This window comes from Sitophilus oryzae, unplaced genomic scaffold (assembly GCF_002938485.1).
Source record: "Sitophilus oryzae breed Bouriz unplaced genomic scaffold, Soryzae_2.0 scaffold_302_pilon_pilon, whole genome shotgun sequence".
Classification (NCBI taxonomy): Eukaryota; Metazoa; Arthropoda; class Insecta; order Coleoptera; family Curculionidae; genus Sitophilus; species Sitophilus oryzae.
The window spans coordinates 521,287-544,340 of record NW_022146866.1 but is presented as its reverse complement, the minus strand read 5'-3'; the positions used below and the strand labels follow the sequence as shown (position 1 = coordinate 544,340).

Below are 23,054 nucleotides of genomic sequence, written 5' to 3'. Positions count from 1 at the left end.
TTTTATGTCAATTTTTAGTAAGTACAAGTTTTATGTCAATTTTTACTAAATGACATCTAGAGATTGACCTCGTCAAAATTATCATCGATTGTCATTCCACAGCCATCTTTAACGCCGTTTTTTTTATCATAATTATAAATGTAGTTTACTATTTGACAGGTAGCTTTTCATGTTAGGTAGCTTTTTTTGTTTATAAAGCCATTGAATAAAAATATTATGGATACGATATTATGAAAGGGCTTCAATATGGCTTAATGAGTTCCGGTTGACCAGTGGCGCTCGTTTTTTAAATTGTATGAATATAAAAACAGTATTTGGCTCATTCCATAGTTTTTTTATTCAATGTAAAGAAATCATTTTTATATTTTTATACAGGGTGAGTCTTAAATAAGTGCAAATATTTTAAGGGATAGTATATCTTGACCCCAGAAACACGATTATGAGGATTTTTTTGAGAAAACAAAATTGAGAATTTTGAATTTTTTTTAGTTTTTAGTTAAAAAACATAATTTTTTGATAATATGGCAACATAGGTAGTAGATTACAAGAAACAAAAAACAGAAAAGATCCCAGTGGCTCTCAAAATTTAAGCAAAAAATTATTATTTTTTGGAAATTTTCAAAGTAAAATAACTCGGTTATTTTGGACTTATTTGAAAAACGTCAAAGAGAAAATCTAAAAAAAATGTTTCTTTTATCGAGATTTATCAGCCCTGAATATATTTGCGCTTATTTAATACTCACCCTGTATAGGCATCTTTATTTTTTGCACTCCACTTTTTGGCAGTATTTAACAATTAATTCATACTGCCACAAATTCTATGAAAATGTATTTATGTAGAGTATTCTAAAGTATTTATAACATTAATTTTAATTTTAATCAACGATATCTGTATGAGTTTGAATATACCTAGTTAGTTATTTAGAATGTAGTGTCTTATTTACTTTGTTATGAAATAAAATAACAATGAAAATTTGAATAGGAATTTTAATTCTTTAAAGAATTACGGAAAAGGATGAGACGATAGGGTTTGGATGGTCAGGATTGAAAGGAATGTAATGCAATTCGCGTAAGGAATGATGTGAAGTAAATTTAACTGCTCTAATGGAAGGAAGAATGGATAGATGTGAAGTAAAGCTTAGTGCAGTAAAAGTAGCCAGAATGCAATAATATGAATGCAACTAAAATGATGGAAGCGAAGATAATAAATGTCATCAAAGGACAATGGTGTGAAGTAAAATAAGAGAAATGAAAATAAAAGTGAGGGTAATGTAATGACATAATGTAGTGAAGGTGGGTCTTAATATGTGAAGCTGAAACTGTAAAATTGATGCCCAAAAGAACTGCGAGTTTCGATGAAGATAAACTATGCTTTTACCATCATACTTTTAACAGAATGTATTTAAAGACCAAGAAACTACTTCATAATCTAAATCAGTGGTCTGCATTTTAATGAGTAAAACAAACTTGATAGACGGAAACACAGTTCAATTCGTCTGTAAAAACAACAAACTGCGAGCAATTATGACTATAATAGGGCATCTAAATAGGGTATCTAACTAGACTGTTAGGTCATCTAACCTAACCTAACCTAACCATTATTATCTGACACGTAATCCAGACCATCGATATAGATTGACCAGGTTTTTATATCCGTTTGAAATACTAAAAGCGTTGATTGAAAGAACTGGAAAGATACGCAACCTAATGGGCAAATTCGTGATAAGGCTTTTATTTCCCCTTACGTCTTAAGTGCTGTAAGGTGGAGCCTCTACTCGTTCTGCGGCCAACGCATACAACACTCATTTTCTCTAATTCGGTTAGCGAAGGCATATCAAAGACGATGTGGAACCGAAAGCGACAGTGTTGCCATGTGTAATATCTGTAAAACGTTTGACGAAAATATCTTTGGATGAAAAATCCGCGTTTATGCATTAAAAATGTATTTGTGTTAAACATAGAATAAACAAACAAAAATAAAAATTCTTTTATAGGTACTGAATATTTCGTATGATCGAAAAAAGTCGTTTAGTTGGCTTGGAAATAATGACTGTTGACACTTACCATAATATTTTACATATAAAATAACAGCTATCTTCATTTCCAACCCAACTCTGACGCCGTTCTTTGTTTAATCATATAATATTATATTAAATTGTTTAATGATAGAAAATCCTTATTATTAACGTACTGTACCTAAAATACGTAAATCTACGGATTAATCCGTAGTTCTAGCAACACTGTCTTTGGGAACCATCCACTCTGTCGGCTGAGAGTAGAACTACGGTACAGTAGTTTTTATGTGCTGTAAACGACTACCAGCGCGCAGCGGCACAGTGTTAAATCTCGGACAGGTTGACTAGCGGCGACGGTATTGCCAGCTACCACTCTAACAGGTTTTGTGCCACGAAATCGCCCATAAAGTTGCGCATCTTCTTATTTCTTCTATCAACGCCAAAAGACCACCAAAAAAAACAAACAAGCGCATGCGTATTAGTAGCGGAGAGCTTGAGTAACGAAGAGCAGCGATGCAACAGCAATTATCAGCCAAAAAAGAGAGAGAGAGAAAGAAAAGAGAGACTCACGTCGAGAGCGGGCGCGGGCGGGTTTTGCGAGCATTGATTGGGGCTGGTTGGTTACGGGAGCGGCAGGAGGAATGGCAACAGCGCGGCGGCCAGTTGGGCGACGCCCGGCCAGGTGGGGCGTCGCCGCCGGGACGCCGAGGTTGCACCCGCGTCTACCTGCGACGCCGCGCCACCTGCACACACACGCAAGGTATACTCAAGTGCAAGTACTACCTTATTCCACGATACACATACTACCGGTAAGTTTCATATATGAAGTGGTCAGGATTAAAATGGATCAAGTCCAATTTCCTACTATTTTAAGATAATCGTCTTTATACGTTTATATATAACATGTTTTTTTTTCCGGTAGAGAAATGAATCAAGTCATACTTTACGCATTAAGCAGCTATAGTCTGTTTCTGTTTGGTTTCTGAATATTCTGTTGATTCCTTTCAGAAGTGAACTGAATGAAGTCCATAAAATTTAACGCTGTGCGCGATTTTAACACACGTGTTAAAGTTTAGAGCTAAAAAATGTTTTTTTTGATAAAATGGATGACAATGAAACAAAGTCTGAACCATTTGCACCAAGTGAATCAGATTATCAACCATCTGAAAGGTCTGATTCTATCGATTCTGAAAGTATAGTTTGATTTATCATTATTTTCAAAGATACTATATATTACTATATCAATAAATTAGGCTGTATTTCTTATAAATATTTAAATATGTGACATATTGTTGATCTGAATAAAACTGCACGAGGAAGAAAAATCTTATCATTTCATATAGACGTAACGTAACACACTCTAAAAGGCAACACATGAAAGATCTTCCCTTCATCCCGCTTATATACCATAATTTTTATAAAAATAGAAGAAAACACTATTAATAGACAATGTGAAGTCAACAAATCCCTTGACAAAAGCCAGTATCTGGGACGGTTTTATAGAGAGTAGTTTTCCATCTCCAATATCAGTCGTACCAAAATTCATGGCACGAATGGTTGTCGTCTCGGCGCACTCAGTGATGAGGTGTACTGGTGTTTCCCCATCTTCCCCACAGAATCTGCATTCGCCGTTTCTTCTTAGTTTCAATCTACTGAGGTGTTCATTGAGGAGACAGTGTCCTGTGAAAAACCCCGTGACAATCCGAAGATTGTTCTTACTTAAACCCAGGAAGATCTATGATTTTTCTTGATCATAAGCCCTCAGAAACTTCTTCGAGTGTCTTAGACCGTTGCAAGATTTCCATTCCAGGTTGCGGATGGAATCTTCCAAGTTCTTGAGTTCCGCCTTGAGTTGGTTACCACTTGGAAAGCAGAACGGTTCTGGTCCAGTTAGTGGAGTGTTCGCTCCTTTCCTAGCTAGATTATTTGCTTTTCATTGCCTTCTATCCCTTGGTGAGCAGGCACCCAGATTAGGAGGACTTTGTTTTCTTTGCCTAATTTATTCAGCTTCTCTATGCATTCTTTGACCAATTTCGAATTGATTGATACTGAGTTGATCGCTTTTAACGCTACTTGGCTATCAGACAAGATGGCTATTTCTTGTTTCGGATAGTTCCTATCTAATATAAGTTGTACGCATCTTTCGATAGCGTAGATTTCTGCCTGTAGGATACTAGGGTAAGTGCCCATTGGTTCGGAGTATTTAGCTCTCGGCCCAAACACTCCGATCCCTGTTCCCGTATTGGTTTAGGAAGCATCAGTATACCAAGTTATGGTATGGTCTTTTAACTGCTGGGCAAGCGTTTTGCTCTTCCAATCCTTTTTATTGCCCAATACTACATTGAGATGTTTCTCAAAGTTGTAGGTTCTTGGCATATCGTCCACTGGGAGTTGCAGGAGTGGTATTTCCTTTATGAGGGTGTTCCAAGCCCCTGATCTGACAATTCTCCCAGTACTAATTCCGTTAGTGACCATTCTAATCATTGTCGCATTGGCATATATGCAATGACAATGTGCAGTGGTGTTAGATCTAGAATGACCTCCATTGCTGCTGTTGGACAGGTTCTCATGGCTCCTGTGATGCAAACGCATGCTAGTCTCTGGACTTTGCATATGTTTAGCCTTGCCGTCCGTTGCTCTAGTTTTGTGTACCAGGCAACTGCTCCATAAGTAATCATGGGTCTTACTATCATGGTATACATCCAGCGCAAAATGTTAGGGGAGCAGCCCCATCTATTTCCGGCCAGTCTTCTGCATATCATTAGAGCCTTTATGGCTTTGCTGGTAGTGTTCTTAATATGCCTGTTCCACAGGAGTTTACTGTCCAGAGTTATTCCCAGGTATTTAACTTCCTGTGTTGGCAGTATTTTCTTCCCATCTAGTTGGATTCTTTTCAAGTTTTTCAGACTTCGCTTTCTGGTGAATGGCACTATCGCGGTTTTGTCTGAGTTGATACTCAGCCCGACAGTTCTACACCATCTCTCAGTGATACGGAGTCCTCTTTGGATAATATCACACAAGGTGCCTTCATGTTTCCCCCGAGCGATCATGACTATGTCATCTGCATACCCAATGCAATGTATTCCCGCTAGAGTTAATTCGTCTAGTAGTTCATCCACCACCAAGCTCCACAGCAAAGGGGAGGTTACTCCACCTTGTGGAGTTCCTTGCGTTGTTTTAACAGCTGTAGTTTTGGTGCCCATCTGAGCCTCTGCTGTTCGTGTTGACAGCATTTCCCAAAACCAGCGAATAATAGTTCTGTTCACCCCTCTTGTTTCTAGAGATCGCCTGACCACCTTATGTGGTATATTGTTAAACGCCCCCGCAATATCCGAGAAGGCACAAATTGCTGTTTCTTTGCTATCCAGACTTGTCTGTATTAGCTCCGTTAATTGGTACAGAGCAGTTTCTGTGGATCTACCCGTTCTATATGCATGCTGACTATCATGCAGTGGTTTAACCTTTAGATGATTTTCTCCAATATGGTTTTCAACTACTTTCTCCAGCGTTTTTAGTATGAACGATGTGAGACTAATAGGCCTAAATGACTTGGGATTTGTCCAGTCAGTTTTGCCTATTTTGGGTATGAAGATTACTTTTGCTCTTCTCCATGTGGTTGGTCCCATCCCATCGCTAGACTGCTTCTTGTAATGCTTAGTAGATGGTGAGTAGCTATTTGCTTACAAATCCCTTAATGACGAAGAAGAATGTGCCGATGAACCAATTTATATCTAAAATTTCATGTTCCGGGATAAAATAGTTCAAGTTCAAAAAAGTATAAACAAACATTCTTAAAAATGGCTACAGTTGTATTTTGAGTTACTTTAGTTTGCAATTATACAATTTAAAATATAATAAAACATCGTGTCAAGTTTTCTTCTCCAGCTTGTTTAATTTTAATTAAGTAACATTAAAAAACTTTAACTTTCATTTTCTCCATAATTATCTTCTAGGACTTCATCAGTTCTCTTCTGAACCCCTCGTATAACAGAATTGATGCACTACGTCACAGATTTTAATGCGGGAGGTTGAATAAGAATACTTTTTTAAGGAGAGTCAATATATTCGTTGTGTTTAAACTAACCGTTTGATTCGTATATCTACCGCTGAGACGGGCAAAGATTTTCGTTCAAATAAATCGTGTCAAGTAAGAATTTTATTATCATGGAATCTGCACTGTTATCAAAACAGGGTACGTATGTGTAAAAAATATACCGATTGTATGTGTATCGTGCTTTGATCGAAAAAAGGGTTTGCGATAGGTGGCGATTATGTGGCGATTATTAGACCAACAAATATTCTAACAATTATATCAAATATTCTACATGGAATTCCCAGTAGGTATATGGCAGTTTTAGAGATTGTTTTTTTAATGATAAATATTTTTATATTATTTTTCTGAGCTAATTTATAATTAATACATAACAATATGTAATCCTGAAATCAGTAGCAATTCGCAGAAAGAAATATTAAATAATGTATTGGGGGTGTATAATTTTAAACGTTATTTTCCTTATTGATATTAATGTTTTTATTAATATTTCTGGTTTTTTTCCACGAAGAATTATTACCTAATCAACTGGTTTCCAATACTAATAAAAATAGATACCGATATATTATTTAAGACAAACTCTTCTGATACTCCATTGTAAAGAAGACTGGAAGTTGAGAATTCTATTAAAATAGGAGTACAGATTACAGATAAAAAATGTCCACTGTTAATCTCAGCAACTATTTTCTATATTAGACTCAAAAATTACAAATTTTATATATTCTGTCAAAATCCATTTTTTTTTATCCATATTTGATACAAATTAAACTTTTAGTTATGTAATCGAGGGCACGATTTTTAAATTCATTGTTGCCAACCATGGACATAATTGGCGCCGGGCTGACTAACTGGAATTTAAATTTCCTGCTAGGGATTCAGGTGGTAGCTCTGCTGTAAAAAATGTCAAGTTGCCAGATTTATTTATTTCCTGACATTGTCATTCGCTTTGACACTTTAGTCTTGTATTAATAGTTTTTGGTTTAAATATGTTATGTTGTTATACTTTAAGCTTAAAAATATTCACTAGCAGACCTTGCAGTTGAACATTGTTCTTTTTAGAACCTCTTTTAGTGCGAAGTGTACAAGATTGTACAAGACAAGCTTAATAACTGTAAAAAACTCATCGCAACTTTATTAGAATATTTTGAAAGGGAAAGCGGTATTAATGGCCCTTTATGTCCCTTAAGTGCTGTTAAGAAGGTGAGTTTTGTTGATGTAAATAATAACTGTTTATATATTTAAAATCATTTATTTTTGTTTCCTACAATATTTTGGTTAAAAGAAAATATGTAAAAGTGGGCAACGCTGTGCCGGTCAAGCTTAATCACGTGAGTAAAAGTTCATTTGGTATGAACTATATCTATCTGTTGCCACCTACCGCAAACTGGAAAATACATTTAATATCGAAAAAAGAACAAGAATCAGCCCACTCAAAAATCGTTTCTGGACGCCGCCACTGACACAGCCACCATAAAATAATGAGAAACATTTCCTAACATAATATGATTTATTAAAATCAAATCTAGTTAGGTTATGTCCCCGTATTCTTTGAGCGTGCAATGCAACAGAAATAAATTGTAAAAAACAATTTGTATGCCAATGTTATCTCAAAAAATAACAGTGATTTAGAAATTTTATTTTTTAAGTGTCTAATAGATACTACATATTCATAGCAGTTATAAGAGATAATTTATTTATACGGGTATTTGTTAGAGAGAGATAATATGTATATCTGAGATCTCTCTATAACTTTTATTTTGTTTTTGTATAATAGTTCTTTTTTATGAGAAAAATATATTTATTTAGATTTATTTAACGAATTAGTATTTTTTGCGCACACCAAATAATGTAAACTCGCTCAGGAATTATTTTAGTTTTATAGTTTTTTTTCGCTGAGAGATTATATATCGGGTTATACTTACAGTCTTTTTCGTCGGAGTCATCGTCAACTCCGCAATTCGGTATCTGGTTGCACTTGAGGTGAAACGGTATACAAAACAGGGATATCTCGCACTGGAACTCATCGCAGGAAGGTCCGTTAAGTACCTCGGTCCATACGGCTTTAAACCCTGCGTACCCCACAGCCTTATCCGCAGTTATAAAGCTATAAGAAAAATGCTTTGCTTTAAAAATGATATTTTCTGTTGATTAGGAATATTCAAGAATATTTTTACAAGATACAGAGTGTCTCAAATAAATAAAAAAATATCAAAGTTGTATTTTTTTTAATTGATCACCCTGTACATTATTTTATTTTTTGATTCTACGATTGAAATAAAAGTAAATTTGATTAATGTTTATCACACGTAAACCTTATCGTTTTTGAAATACATCCAATTCTGTGAAATTGTAGTAAAAATTTTAAGGCTTCATTTCTCCAAGGGTATGAAAGGTTTCTAGTGCTAAATATTTACTGTTAGTTTATTTATTGATCAGATATTGTGTTACAATAATAAAAATAATACTACCTTATACAGAGTGTCTAAAAATTTATATTAAATAATTACTAGATTTAAATGGCAATAACTTGTTTAATTTAAATGGAACACAGTGTATATTTACGAGAATCAGATGTATTATTTAATTGTCTATCAAATTGTATCATAACATTTTTTACCTATCTCTTCAAGTTTTCGTAGAAAATGCATTTTCTTATAATTTAGACCTCATTTATCAATATACGCATGGAATATTGACATTTTAGATTTTTTAACGCAACAAATGTACAGGTGCTAGAAATGATAATATTGCAAGCCTATATGTTTACAAAAATAAAACTTCGTCTCTAGTGAATAAATATCGTGGATATTAGTATACTCCTTCTTTAATCTTTGTATTCAAAGTTATGCTTCATGTATGTACTCATGCCCGTACTAAAGTTTCCTTAAGACTAGTAGTATAATATGAATTCCATGTCTTAAAACTAGTTAGGTTATGTATCTAGGGCCAATGTTAAGGATAAGATTGGGTCTAAACCAAACTAAACCTTAGAGGTTAACTAATACATTATTTTACCTTAATCTCATCTGGTTAGAAGTCGAAACATACTGCCATTTCTCTTTGAGAGGCTTTTCACCGCATAGCTCTTTGCTAGGTGCTGCGATGTCAGTCCATAACCTCAAAACTGCCGCTGAACATCCCCTCCCTAAAATTAAATTTGTTATTTTTATTTTTGATAAATAATAATTGTTATTTTAATGCTGCATAGTACTATTGCTATTATTTTATTTTGTTGTTATTATAACATAATACTGAAGCGGCTGGGTCGTTAAAAAATTCGGGGTCTGTGTGCTTCAACGTGTAAGACAATTTTTTTGCCTAATATAATCACAAGCTTATGTGAGATATTACAAATGCAAGAAAATGGTAAAACTACTTGTTCTTTATTAATGGTTTAAACCTAGCTGCAGGACTATCTGAACCCTCTACTTGAAGCATATTTAATTCTTGTTGAAATATCCGGCAATACCTACCATAAACATGAAAGACTCTTTAACTGGAACTAATAAAAGACTGTTTAAGTCTCTTTTTATCTTTTTGGTATATGTTCAATATTGTCTATCTCGTTGAAATGCAGACCACGAATTTAGACTATTAGGATGAAATTATAGTTGGTGTTGGAATTTTTTTAATATTTTAGAAAAATCAACATTATTTAACGTATTTGATTTATCTTGTTAATGATTTTTTGCCGTTGTGTTAAAATTATTAGTTTTATTTAATATTTTATATACTTTACAGATGTTTTTAAAAAAAGCCATTGTGAGTTCTGAATCTAATATCGGAAATAAATTAATGCAAAATTAAAAAAAATTGACTGTTGTGTACTACACACCTATATTAGATACCAATTAAACTTTTAGTTACGTAATGGAGGGAGCGATTTTTAAATTCACTGTTTCACCCATGGACATATTCAGCGCTAGGCTGACTAACTGGAATTTAAATTTCCCGCTGGGGATTGATGTGTTAGCTCTGCTGTAAAAAATGTCAAGTTGCCCCATTTATTTATTTATTTCCTGTCATTGTCATTCGTTCTGACGCTTTAGTTTTGTATTGCGAGTTTTTGGATTAAATGAATTTGTTGTGATACTTTAAACTTAAAAAAAATACTAGCAGACCTTGCAGTCGAACATTGTTCTTTTTAGAAGCTCTTTTAGAGCGAAGTGTACAAGATAGCTTAATAGCCAATGCAAAAAACTCATTTTAAGTAATGGTTTTGTATGTCTCTTAAGTGCTGTTAAGAAGGCAAGTTTTGTTGTTGTTAATAGTAACTGTTTATATATTTATAATTAATTTATTTTTGTTTCCTAAAATATTTTAATTAAGAGAAAATATGTAAAAGTAGGCAACGTTGTGCCGGTCAAGCTTAATCACGTGACTAAAAGTTTAATTGGTATGAACTTCGACATTTTCGACATTTTATTTAAAACAAAATTATTCCTGTACTATGAAAAACTATTCCTGTACTAACGAGCTGTTCTGTTTAGCTACCACCAAAAATAAACAATGAAAACTACAAGAATATAAGAATATGCGTATCATACAATTTAGAATTATGTAAAGCAAAATTGTTAAAATAAGTCAAACAATCAAATAAATCTTGTATATTATAAACCTTAAAAAGTATAAGTCAATGAGGATTCATTTAGTGCATATTTTGAACACAGATAAGAAATAATCTTTTAGTGTTGATGTTCTATTCTGAAATAAATATTTTATAAAGTTTCATAAAGAAAATTGTTTAAAGTTTTTGGTTTAAATACGAATAAAAAATAATAAAAACTATTTTAAACTTGTTTAATGTAGACCTTTATTTGGAAGCATCAACTTTCGAAGGCTAATTACCCTATCATCATGCTTATATAAGCTAAAAACATTAACGCTTTTTCCTTTCAGGTAATTTCATTGAAAGACATGATATATTGTTTTTATTTTAATAATTTACGATTTCTTTTTGCTATTTTCGGTTTCTTAAGCGGCCCATACATTATCAAACAAATTGCGCAACGAAGCGATGCGCAACGTTGCGTTGCACAACTGATTCAGCGGTCCATACAATATTAAACAAGTTGCGCAACAAAGCGATGCGCAACGTTCCGTTGCACAACTGCCTCACCCATGCACTTAGTTAGTCTAAATCACTAGCACTTTTTATTAAAAGTTGTGCATTGTTTGAGAAACAATCATGTCCTCAATTGCCATTTTGTTGACATTTATGTTGATGATACCAAAAAACGAAAAAGAAAACAAAGAATTTGGATGAAAGAACTAAAATATTGCACAACGAAACGCAACACACACATACACTACACAACGCGTTGCGCAAACAGTCCTGTTGCACAAAAGAATTCAAATATTCTTGAAACTCATCAAACAATTGCGCAACGCATCAAACACTATCATACATTGGCAACTCGTTGCGCAACAGCCTGCGTTGCGCAATTTGTTTGATAATGTGTGGGCCGCTTTAGAGAACTTTTTTTATTAACTTGATGATAATATAATTAGGCCTCGAGACTTGTTGCTTCATTCCAATAACGATCTTCATTAAATCTGTAAATTCTGGACTGTTGAATTCTACTCATTAGAGAGATATGGCAACGATATGCGGTATTATGGAAGGCGTTATTTTGGCAACTATGACAGCTAAAGTGTCATAATAAGGGGTTGTGCGCTATTAACGTTATCGCATGCCGGTATTTAGGTGGAGAAGACGCCGTGCGGTAATTTGACAATTTCGGAACGTTATTTTATCAGTTGAGATACCGTATTTTTTATAAAAATTGAGATAACTCTTTATTGGGTTAAATTGTACACTTTTTTAGACACACTTTTTTTAGACACTATTTAAAACTCCTGATATATTTAATAGTTATTTTTTTTAGAAAAATAAAGAAAAATTATGAATATAGATGCCCTTTTGATTGACAAAGTCAGAAAACTAGGTTAAGCCTAAGTTTTTAAAAATGTTGGCATAATCGTCAAAATCAATCAACGCTATTTTGTGTTGCCATAGCTTCTTTGTTCGGCAAACGCAAATGTCAAAATAACGTCAACGCTAATAGCGGAATTGCGGCAGTATTGGACTTTGCCATATATCTCTATTAACTCACAATAATCTACCTTTAATTCAAGTTTTCACACAATATCATACCTAATTTATACACTTTGTATAAATCAAGTTATGAATTAAAAAAAACCTTTAAACTTAAAAAAAGCTCAAATTTGTTAATGAGTTTGCACAATGAATATAGAATAGTAATTAATTAATTTTTTACTTTTTTATTCAATATAATTATTACGTTATTTATGTAGTAAATAAAATAATATTACCGCTCGGTTCTCCTTCAATAGCAAACTTATCGAAAATTATTAGAATCCTGTGGCCTGGTCGTACGCTGATGTACCAGTGACAGCTTTTAGATGCCTGACTCGACTTGGGAGCATCATAGTTCTTCGGATAGTTTGGACTAAGTATCTGACCACTATCTGAACTACTCACATTTGCTAAACAAGAAAAAAATACAAATTTTAAAACGAAAAATAATCGTTAAATAAAATAAAAACATCATTTTTTGTACAGTGTCCCATTTGGTTTTCCCTTATTAGTAAAGGGTGAATCTTTTGAGCTACTCTATTTATGATGTCAAAGAAAATTGTCATAACCGCTTTAGTTTCTACAGGATCCGGTAATAGTGCGTCGGGCATCTGTAGTTCCTAGATGAAAACCTAAGTAGGAGGATGCATTTCAGGAAAATATTTTAACTTCTATAGGGTGGCTCATAAAAGTGCGAGTGGATCAGGATGATTTTTTTAAACGGAACTTTATTTTTATGCATTTTTGGCTTCCTTTCAGACCACTTTACATAATTCTAAGATATGAGAAAATATATTTCCATAATTTCAGAGATATTACTAAATAAAACATATATTTATTACAAATACAAGAACTATTCTGAAATCGAAACTATATTAGTGATTTACTTTAGATGGTCTATATTTAGTCTGCTATAAATATCTTACTCCTAAATCGTACAAGGTGTTCAAAATTCTACGCCAAACTTTCTAAAATATAAAATATTTTTTCTTTGTTTTTTTTGGAATGGAATACCTTGTATATTATTTTTTTTTGTTAGATGAAAAGTTAAAAAATTAACATTTTTTATTCAAAGTATTTCAAAAATTTTAATGGTTTTGCAGATACACGCAGTATTATTTCATATGACTCTTTCTGCGGTAAAATATGAGAGAAAAATTATTGGGTGACTTTGATAAAAATTTACTGTGGAAAATGCCATATGAAATATAAAAACGCGAATATCTGCGAAACCATTAAACATTTTTTAATTCTCTATCTATTGAAAAAATAAAATACAGGGTGTCCCATTTAAAAAAAAACAAGAAAAATTATTTTGTATTTTAGAAAGTTTGGTGTAGAATTTTGAACGTCCTGTATGATTTACGATTAACATATTTATGGTAAAGCAAGTACAGACGATCTAAAGTAAATGCCTAATATAGATTTGATTTCAGGACAGTTCTTGTATTTTTAATAATTTTTTTTAAGAACAGCTAAAAAATATATATTTTTTATTTATAATCCCGATTCACTCACTTTTTTGAGCCACCCTATAGAAGTTAAAATATTTTCATGAAATACAACCTAGTACATACTTTAAGTTTGCACTTAAACAAAATTCCCAAGTTTTTTATTCTAGGAGCTACAGATGCTCGACGCACTATTGCCAGACTCTGTATGTTACATGATGATATTGAAAATGTTTCAACTTTAGGTACCTCTTGTATTTCAACTGTCTATTAACGATTATTAATTATCTAAAAACAAATAGGCAGGTCGAAATGACAAAAAGTCGAATGATTTTATTAGCCTAAATGGCCAAATTATACATCACAAAAGTAACTATGACGTTCTATTAACAGATGCACAAAAAAGACATTTGTACATATACAATTTTAGGGCTATACCAGTACCTCCACAATCTCCAAAGATGGATTTGGCCACTTCGAAACTGTACCTAGCCTTGAAACCGCTGGAAACGTTGGCTTCGTCGGAGTGTAGTATGACCTTGAGTCCCACAGCTCCTCTGTTGGATTCTACGGGACCTGGAGCTGACATATGACAGTACCTTCCGACTATTATCTCCGTACCGTCTCTATAGACGTTGTAGATTTCTAACCAGTCTTCTTGACATAACTCAGCACTAAAGAAATATATAATTCATATTTATCACACTATTCAATAAGCGACAATATCTTTTCTGAGCTTTAAAATGGAAACTTTTATCGCAATATACTAACACCTAATATAGTTACAATATTTAATTACCATAGGATCGGAAAAAAACTGCGTCAAAGACGGCTGGGGATGATAATCGATGATAATTTTGTCGAGGTTAAGCCCTAGACGTCATTTACTTGGCTCGAACGCTTCTTTATTTTTTAATGGCACTTACTGCCAGTTGGTCTTAAGAAGGTTGTAATTTATTTTTATATTTAGGAAAAATTATTGTTAAATTGTGTATATACCGTAATCGCAAAACATTTTCCGGTGCACGTCATCAATCATATCAAAATTGACATTAAAGCCTATAAACCTGACTAAATGAAATTTTGGCAAAAAAGTTTTAATTTGTTGTATAATTTAAGGTACCGGGCAGCTCTTCATTTTACTTTATAGAGCAAATTATTGTAATAGATATTTTATTTCGATTAAAGCTGCAAAAACTAGTTTAATTAATTATTATATAAAAATTATCATAATGTCAGTGATTATTTTGTATGATATCGTGTTGTTGAATCTTTGTGAGGAATTCTCGTTTTTTGCCTATTTTCCTAGTATTTTTTTAAAAATTGTACTTTTAAGCACAAACAGATCTGCTAAGAACTGAATTTTCGAGTTTTTTTATTGCAATTCTTGAAATTGTGTGTGGGAAATATGCCGAAGCATTTAAACAGTCGAAGCAAAGAGCTTGTAGCTTCCCTGATGAACTATTTTGAACAAGAACGTGACAATAAAGGTCCTTTTTCATTGACTGTAGTCCGAGGGGTAAACACCTGTGGATTTCTGGTGTACACCTATATGGATTTCCGGGGATTTCCATGGATGTCTGTGGATTTCTGTGGGTTTCCATGGATGTCTGTGGATTTCCGTAGATTTCTGTGGATTTCAATGGAATTCCGTGGATTTCTGTAGATGTCTATTAGATATCTGTGGATTTCTCTAGATGTCGTTAGTAGATTTCCTGACCAAACTGTGTACACCAGAAATCCACTTTTGATAAATAAATCCAAGAAAATCCACAGAAATCCAAAGAAATCTAAAGAAATCCAAGGAAATCCAAGGAAATCCACAGAAATCTAAAGAAATCCACAGAAATCCAAGGAAATCCACAGAAATACACTGAAATCTAAAGAAATCTAAAGAAATCCACAGAAATCCAAGAAAATTCAAAAAATATTAGATGGCATTTTAAATAGTAATATAATAATATAAAGTCAATATAGTATATTTCAGGAGATTTCTATATGACATATGACCAAGAAGTAATAAAAAAATTGAGAGTGAGTTTTTTTATGTGAATAAACGTCTATTTCACTTACTATTAATATTACGCGGTGAGGTTAGGTTGTAAGTTTATTTTATATTTTTATTAGTTTAGACGTCAAAATGAAATAAAAAATAATAGACTTGGGACCATTTAACCTGCAGTTTGACAGAATTTGTTATATAGTAAGTCATTAATACAAAGGTCCTGTTGTTTTTATTCTTTTTTTTGTTATTGTATTAGTTGTGTCCTCCTAGTACACTATAAAAATATCCTTATTTGTTAAATATGAAATAAAACTATTTAAGTATACAGTATAATGTATAATTGGGACCAATTAAAGTTGCCGATTTGTTCATTCAAACAGACCTTGGTATTAATGACTTACTATATAATAAATTCTGTCAAACTGCAGCTTAAATGGTCCCAAGTCTATTACTTTTTATTTCATTTTGACGTTTAAACTAATACTAATCACCGCATAATATTAATAGTAAGTGAAATAGACGTTTATTCACGTAAAAAACTTACTCTCAATTTTTTTTATTACTTTGGTCATATGTCATGTAAAAATCTCCTGAAATATACTATATCGACTTTATATTATTATATTACTATTTAAAATATAATCTAATATTTTTTGGATTTCCTTGGATTTCTGTGGATTTCTTTAGATTTCTTTGGATTTCTATGGATTTCCTTGGATTTCTGTGGATTTCCTTGGATTTATTTATCAAAAGTGGATTTCTGGTGTACACATTTTGTCAGGTGTTTACCCCTCGCTGTAGTCAGAGAAGTAAATTTGATTGGTAAGCACATTATACCACTTTCAAATTTATTTCTATGTTAGTTTTTAGTAAATTATGTGAATATTAGTTTGTGTATTAATGGCACTCACTTATTTGTTATTACCACTTGCTTGTGGTGTTGTAACATGTACATCAATAAATAAATAAATAACCCTTAATAACGCTTAGAATAATCTTCATAATGGACTAGCTTTTGCCAATATGTAATAAGCAAAATAAGCTATAATAATACAAATAAATCAATTAATTACTAAAATATTAATTATTAAATTAAAAATAAATATATCGTTTCCCTATTTTACATTAAGATTCATATCATAAATCCATCACAATCTGGCAGCACTGTCGCCATCGCTTGTCATTCAATGTTAGATGCATCGGAAATTGTTTTGCGATTACTGTATAGTTTAATTATTGTTAAATTGTGTATATTGTAGTTTGTAGTTTAAAATTCGAAAAAAAAATATTATTTTGAAAATAGTTTTGTGTGTTTTCAAATAATCTATCCTTTTTTAATCTTTCTTTAATTAGTGTTAATTTTTAATTAACTTTTATGTCAATTTGAAGTAGATGGCTTTTAGAGATTAATCTCGCCAAAATTATCATCGATTGTCATTCCCCAGTCGAGCATACGGTATATAAAAAATCAAATGAATAACAACGTGTGTGATTTACAGACCATTGTAGGCTTAATCAAGGAATTTTATAGATAAAGAATTCATAATATTTTTTGGTTTAATTAGTACTCACCCATAGGCTCCGACGGTAGTATTTACGTTATCAGCCCTGATTTTGAAATTATCAAAAACCAAAGTGACTTGTTCGTTATCTGTGGCTAGGAAGTGATAAGTGCAGTTGGTAAAACTGGGATAGTTTGTGGGATATCGGGGCGAGTTGAATTCGCCTTTCTTCTTCGAGGTACTGCGGTAGGTGAAGGTACAAGTACCATCCGGGGCGGCAGTACCAGGAATTCGATATTCTGGAAAAATAATCATACAAAAGAATTACATCATGACAATTCTATAAGCGATACCAATTCAACTATTAGTTACGTAATCGAGGTTCGGTTTTTAAATTCATTGTTGCCAACCATGGACATATTCGGCGCCGAGTTAACTGGAATTTAAATTTCCCGCTTTGGATTCAGGTGGTAGCTCTGCTGTAAAAAATGTCAAGTTGCGACATTTATTTGTTTATTTCCTGATATTGTCATTGGTTTTGACACTTTGGTTTTGTATTACGCGTTTTTGATTTAAATGATTTGTGTTGTGATACTCTAAGCTTAATTTTTTTTACTACCAGACCTTGCAGTCGAACATTGTTCTTTTTAGAACCTCCTTTATTGCGAATTGAACAAGATAGCTTAATAGCCGTTGTAAAAAAACTCATCGACATTTTATTAGAATATTTTAAACGGGAAAGCGGGAGTAATGGCCCTTTATGTCCCTTAAGTGCTGTTAAGGAGGTGAATTTTGTTGATGTAAATAATAACTTTTAATATTATTTATTATAACATATTAATTAATTCATTTATTTTTGTTTCCTAAAATATTTTGATTAAAAGAAAATATGTAAAAGCGGGCAACGCTGTGCCGGGCAAGCTTAATCAGGTAACTAAAAGTTTATTTGGCATGATCTATACGTCTTATGTGAATAGAGATACCTACGTCGACACTACTATAAAACTGCCTACGTTGATAACTACAAAAGACAAATTTAGCATCTCAAATTTGACGTTTAAAAAATAAAGAAGTTTGTGGTTAAGAACTATATTAGAAAATCTTGTTTGCTTTTTAATTTTTATATTCCCATTTTGTATATGCCACAGCTAGTGCATGCTTTTGTGTTTGTTATTTCTGATAAAATTTAAATAAAAATATTTACAATGAAGTATAAACCAGTAAATATCGTAGTCGTAGCATATTTTTAAAGTATCTAGCTAACTAAGATATCTATAGATAAACTATAATTTGAATTTAATGAAAATGGTCGAGGAATGAGAGATTATTACACTTTAGAGATTTATATTATTTTACAATACAAAGTCTGAGAACTGTTCCATCTGCAATTACAAGTATACTAAAAAATACAATACTTAAAAGAAATGTGTATCACACTATTTAAAATTATGTTTAACAAAACCATTAATATTCTTTTATATCTATCTTACTGTTATAACGCTTTATGTTATTTATATAATGTCAGTTATGGTGAAACTATGACCTGTGGGTCAGTGTCTGATTTGTAAAAATATAAATTGATAACGTTTTTAAATAATACAGCGAGTTGCTGATGCTTTATAAATATGAATTTCAACAGTCCAAAGGATTAAAAATAAAGGGATCGTAACTGATGAAGAGTCCAAGAAAAAATGAATAAATGTCGGAAAAACGGAACTCACTCAATCAATAGTATAGAAACGAACTTAAAATTTTCTAGACAATATGAACTGATCTCAGACACACCCTAAAACTCATATTTGACCTTTGAATAAAAAGGTTAAGGAAGGAGCATATAAGAAATCTTAGATCGTCTGCGACGGGCTTCTAAAATGGCTGACTTAATCTCCGTTTTATCAGTGCCGATCTAATTTTATTCAAAACGTTTAAAAATCTGATGTAGGGTAGACTCAATCATTTGTTGTTTTATTTTACGTTGTGAATAAACGTTGATAGTTAAAATTGTCATAAAAATATATATTTCTAATAAAAATAGGTAAGTTATAATAATTATTTATTAACACAAACATCCGATACGCTACTGAAGCAGGTAAGTTAAATTGGCGTATCTAAATTCTTTGACATCTAATCTTTGACAAGTAGTAAATAAAAGCAAAAATGCAAGAAAAAATATATAATTAATTAATTTTAAGTGAATTTCATAAATGATCGGTTTACTATATGTATGTATATTATATACATACGTGTAGCGAAAAGTTATTTCATTATTTCTCTCGATTTTTGACCGAGATCTACCGCACGCCGCAAGCTACACAACCAATTATTTTACAATCTTTTTCGATAAATCGCAATGTGTCACTGTTAATTTAAGTTCTGCTACAATTTCCTTCTAGATTTACTACCTTTAAACAACTATCAGTAGTAGGATAAATAATAAATAACATAAAATAAGCTCAGTAGAGACTGACAAATCTACAAAATTTCAAATGAAATTAAAATATGTCAAATGAATCGTTAAACAGAACTGTCAAGGATCCCCACCATAGAGTCCTCTTTCCGTCGGCCATGCATGAATACATGGATAGCATTATACTCCTTCCTTATTCCTTAATCTTTTTATTGAAAGTATTTGACTAATAATGATGACGTAACGGTGAACGATGGCTAAACAGTCTTTACTTAATACATCTTTTCTTTCAAAAGTCAAATAAAATCGTATTTCATGGAATAAATCTTATAGAAAGTCTATAATACACCTGTTTGTATAACTAAAAATCAGAAATCCTAAAATACACTCCGTTAATGTATTATAAGTAGTGCCAGTCACGAAATAACCTCGTTCACTGGCATAATTTGAGAAGCAGTTGAATTAGAGTTAAATAAAACACCCCAGAAAACCCTTGTCTTGAAACGCTACTCCACTTAATTTTTTTCTTAATAAAAACTACTTTTGTTCTCTTTTTTATAAGGTAAAAGCTCTGTATTTTTTTGAAAACCAGAACTTGACCAGAAAACCAGAGTGAATAACAAAAACTTTTAGTAAATTTAGTTTTTATTATTACGTGGGTGGATAAAGTAATTATTTTCCAGTTTACTTACCAGTCTCAAATGTGTAGTTGGCTTTAAATCCTCTACCCATCAGTTCGCCCGAACTGAAAACCATCAATAATCTCGGACCATCAGATACCATGCTGAGTGGTTCAGCCACATCTCCGCACAATTCGTGGTCGAATTTGTCATACGCGTCCATAGTTTCTTGGCCTTTGAGGTATATTTTCAGATAACCATCAGAACAACTGAAAATATAAACTCAAAATTAACCTACGTATTTTTAATTAAAGAATTATAAAACTAGATTATGTATTAAATTGGCATTGGCTATAGAGTGAAGAAAATATACTCAGCGGCACGAAAAACGGACACCTTAAAATTTTGATGTATTTTAAAATTTAATATATTTTGTTTTCGTATTTAATTTTTTAGAGAGAAATGAATTTGCCAAGAACAATTTTCAATTTTTTCACTTACCTATTATTTCTTTTTGAAGTTATTTTTTGTAATGGCTTTGGTGATTATTGGGAACTATATACTACTATGAAGTGCCCATCATGTTTGACGTTTTTTAAATGCATGGCAGGAGGGTAAGAGGTCGCGAAGCGTTACCAGCTTCATTAAATGAACTTCGCTTGGTTCTTAAAGAAGAATGGGAAAGCATAACGCAATATGATATATGCAGCCTTAATAGCAGTATGAACGGACGTCTACAGGCACTTATAGCAGTCAAGGGAGGCAATACAAAGTATTAGGGTATTTTTTACATTTTTTTTCTGTTTGTATACTAGTATCACAAATGTTTTCTTTAATATCGTTAGTTCTGTTATCGTTATTAATGTTTATTAAAACCATGACACTATCGTTAGTCTTTAACGTTTTTTTTAAATTTAGTATAGAGTATTTAATGCAGCGTAATAATATGACATTACGACAATAGTCACCAAAACCATCTCGTCATATTAAAAAATTACATCAAAAAGTAATGATAATTGAAAAAAATGCAAATTGATCGTGGCCAGTTCATTTCGCTCTTAAAAATTAACCAAAGCATGTATTGACATGAATCAAAAAACAAAATGCTCAGGCATCTGACCGTAAAATTATATTTTATAGATAGAAAAATTTGATGACCTATGACCGCGAATAACTTTTAAAGGAATGTTTTTATTGAAAAAACCAAAGAGACCTTTTTTGTAGAGCGTAAAAGAATATGTCTTTGTCGAAGCTCTAGGTTGATTTGCTTTGGAGATAAAAAATTAAATGCAAAAGGTCAGAAAATTCCATGCTATTTAAATGGGAAAAGTATCAGGATTCCGGCACGGTTTATATTAAAAATTAAAGCTTGTTTACGTTGGATAATTTTTTTAGAAGAAAAACTAAAATTTCAGAGGGCGGCAGCAAAAAATGGACTTGGGAAATAACGGACACCCTAGTGTATATGTAGCCTCTGTAGTTCTGTTATAACGCGATTATATGAAAAAAAAAGATTTTATATTTTTTTTTTATTTTTGTCTACATTATATGCACGCCACTGCGCCTCGGAATTAACTTTGAGAAGGTCCAAGGGAGCAAATTCTTCCTGCTCTGCAACAATCTACTTATGGAGACTTTTTTCGGTCACAAAAAAATATTAATGAACTTACTCTCCTCTGCTACCTTTGGGTATTTCGAACATGAGGAATTCTAGTCGAACCCTTTCCAAGTACTGGGCGTTCTGCATCCCGTAGATGAAATACCTACACACCAGTTTGGGCATGTAGGGGAACGGATAGTTGGGACTGTAGACGAAACCGTTCGATTCCTTTTTGCTGAAAATTCTCTGATCGCATTCCGTGCCTCGTATGTGTTCTCCATCGTTTTTGCTTATAAAATCTGAGAAAGAAATAGTTTGTATATTTAACGACTGTAAGTCCCTTCATTCTCTAGGTTAGCAAAAAACTGAACGCTTAAATATTTCCACACTCACTTAAGTTACACAAAATTTTATATTCAGTGGTACTATTGATTGAAGAAATAAGATGCGCAACCTTATGGGCGATTTCGTGGCACAAAATAGCTGGCGTTACCGTCAGCCTGTCCGAGATTTAGTTTAGCTTTTTTCGATCATACATTAGGTTGCGTATCTTCCCAATTCTTTAAATCAACGGTGGTACTAATCAAACCTTACATACATACAGAGGGGGCGCGTCTCATACGACATGGAGGCTCCAAGGAGAACGCGCGCAAAGTTTTGTTTTTTATAATTGAATACCTTATACAGGGTGGCGCACCTCATTCGCCTCGGTTGATTATACGAAAACGAAAAGATGTAGAAACAAACCATTTTATGGGTATATGTGGGGAGACAATGTGCACAATTTAAAATTATTTTGAAATATACAGGGTGTTTCAGAACTAAGATCCATACCAAAGTTATATTTTTTCTTATGGAACACCCGGTATTTTATTTCATTTTTGGATTCTTGGGCTCAAAAAAAGGCATTTATTATAAGGGTTAAATATGTTTAAAATCTTTAGTTTTTGAGATATTTAAAGTAATTTAAATTTGCATGCTACAATAGAATAGACTATTAACACCCTGTACATTACTTTTCAGAATTAATTCTTATGCTGAGTTTAAAGGTAGAGAAATAAACTTTACTGAAAAATGATATTGGTTCCTTAAATTTATACAGGGCTATCAAAAGTTGCTGATCTATTTTAAGGATATATTTTATATGAAAACTTCGTTATTTCAAATATAACACCCTGTATTTTTTTAAATAAATCGAAGCAGATTCAAATGCTCTTTCAAACTATATTAGGGTTTCCTATACCTATCTAGCTCAGATTTTGAATAAAAAGCGATTTTTAAATAAAATTGCAATCAAGATGGC

At 32.4% G+C, this 23,054-nt stretch overlaps 1 protein-coding gene across 1 annotated transcript in view; it reads right to left on the bottom strand.

The window, feature by feature from the left end:
* Positions 1-23,054, bottom strand: part of LOC115884595 (tolloid-like protein 2) — a 185,470-nt gene that overhangs the window by 5,402 nt on the left and 157,014 nt on the right. The window contains exons 9-15 of the mRNA XM_030903223.1: positions 21,822-22,050; positions 20,224-20,420; positions 17,195-17,423; positions 14,062-14,291; positions 12,403-12,576; positions 9,082-9,211; positions 7,989-8,170 (exon numbers count right to left, since the gene is read on the bottom strand). Of these exons, the coding sequence (XP_030759083.1) occupies positions 7,989-8,170; positions 9,082-9,211; positions 12,403-12,576; positions 14,062-14,291; positions 17,195-17,423; positions 20,224-20,420; positions 21,822-22,050 (1,371 nt within the window). The remainder of the gene's footprint in view (positions 1-7,988; positions 8,171-9,081; positions 9,212-12,402; positions 12,577-14,061; positions 14,292-17,194; positions 17,424-20,223; positions 20,421-21,821; positions 22,051-23,054) is intronic.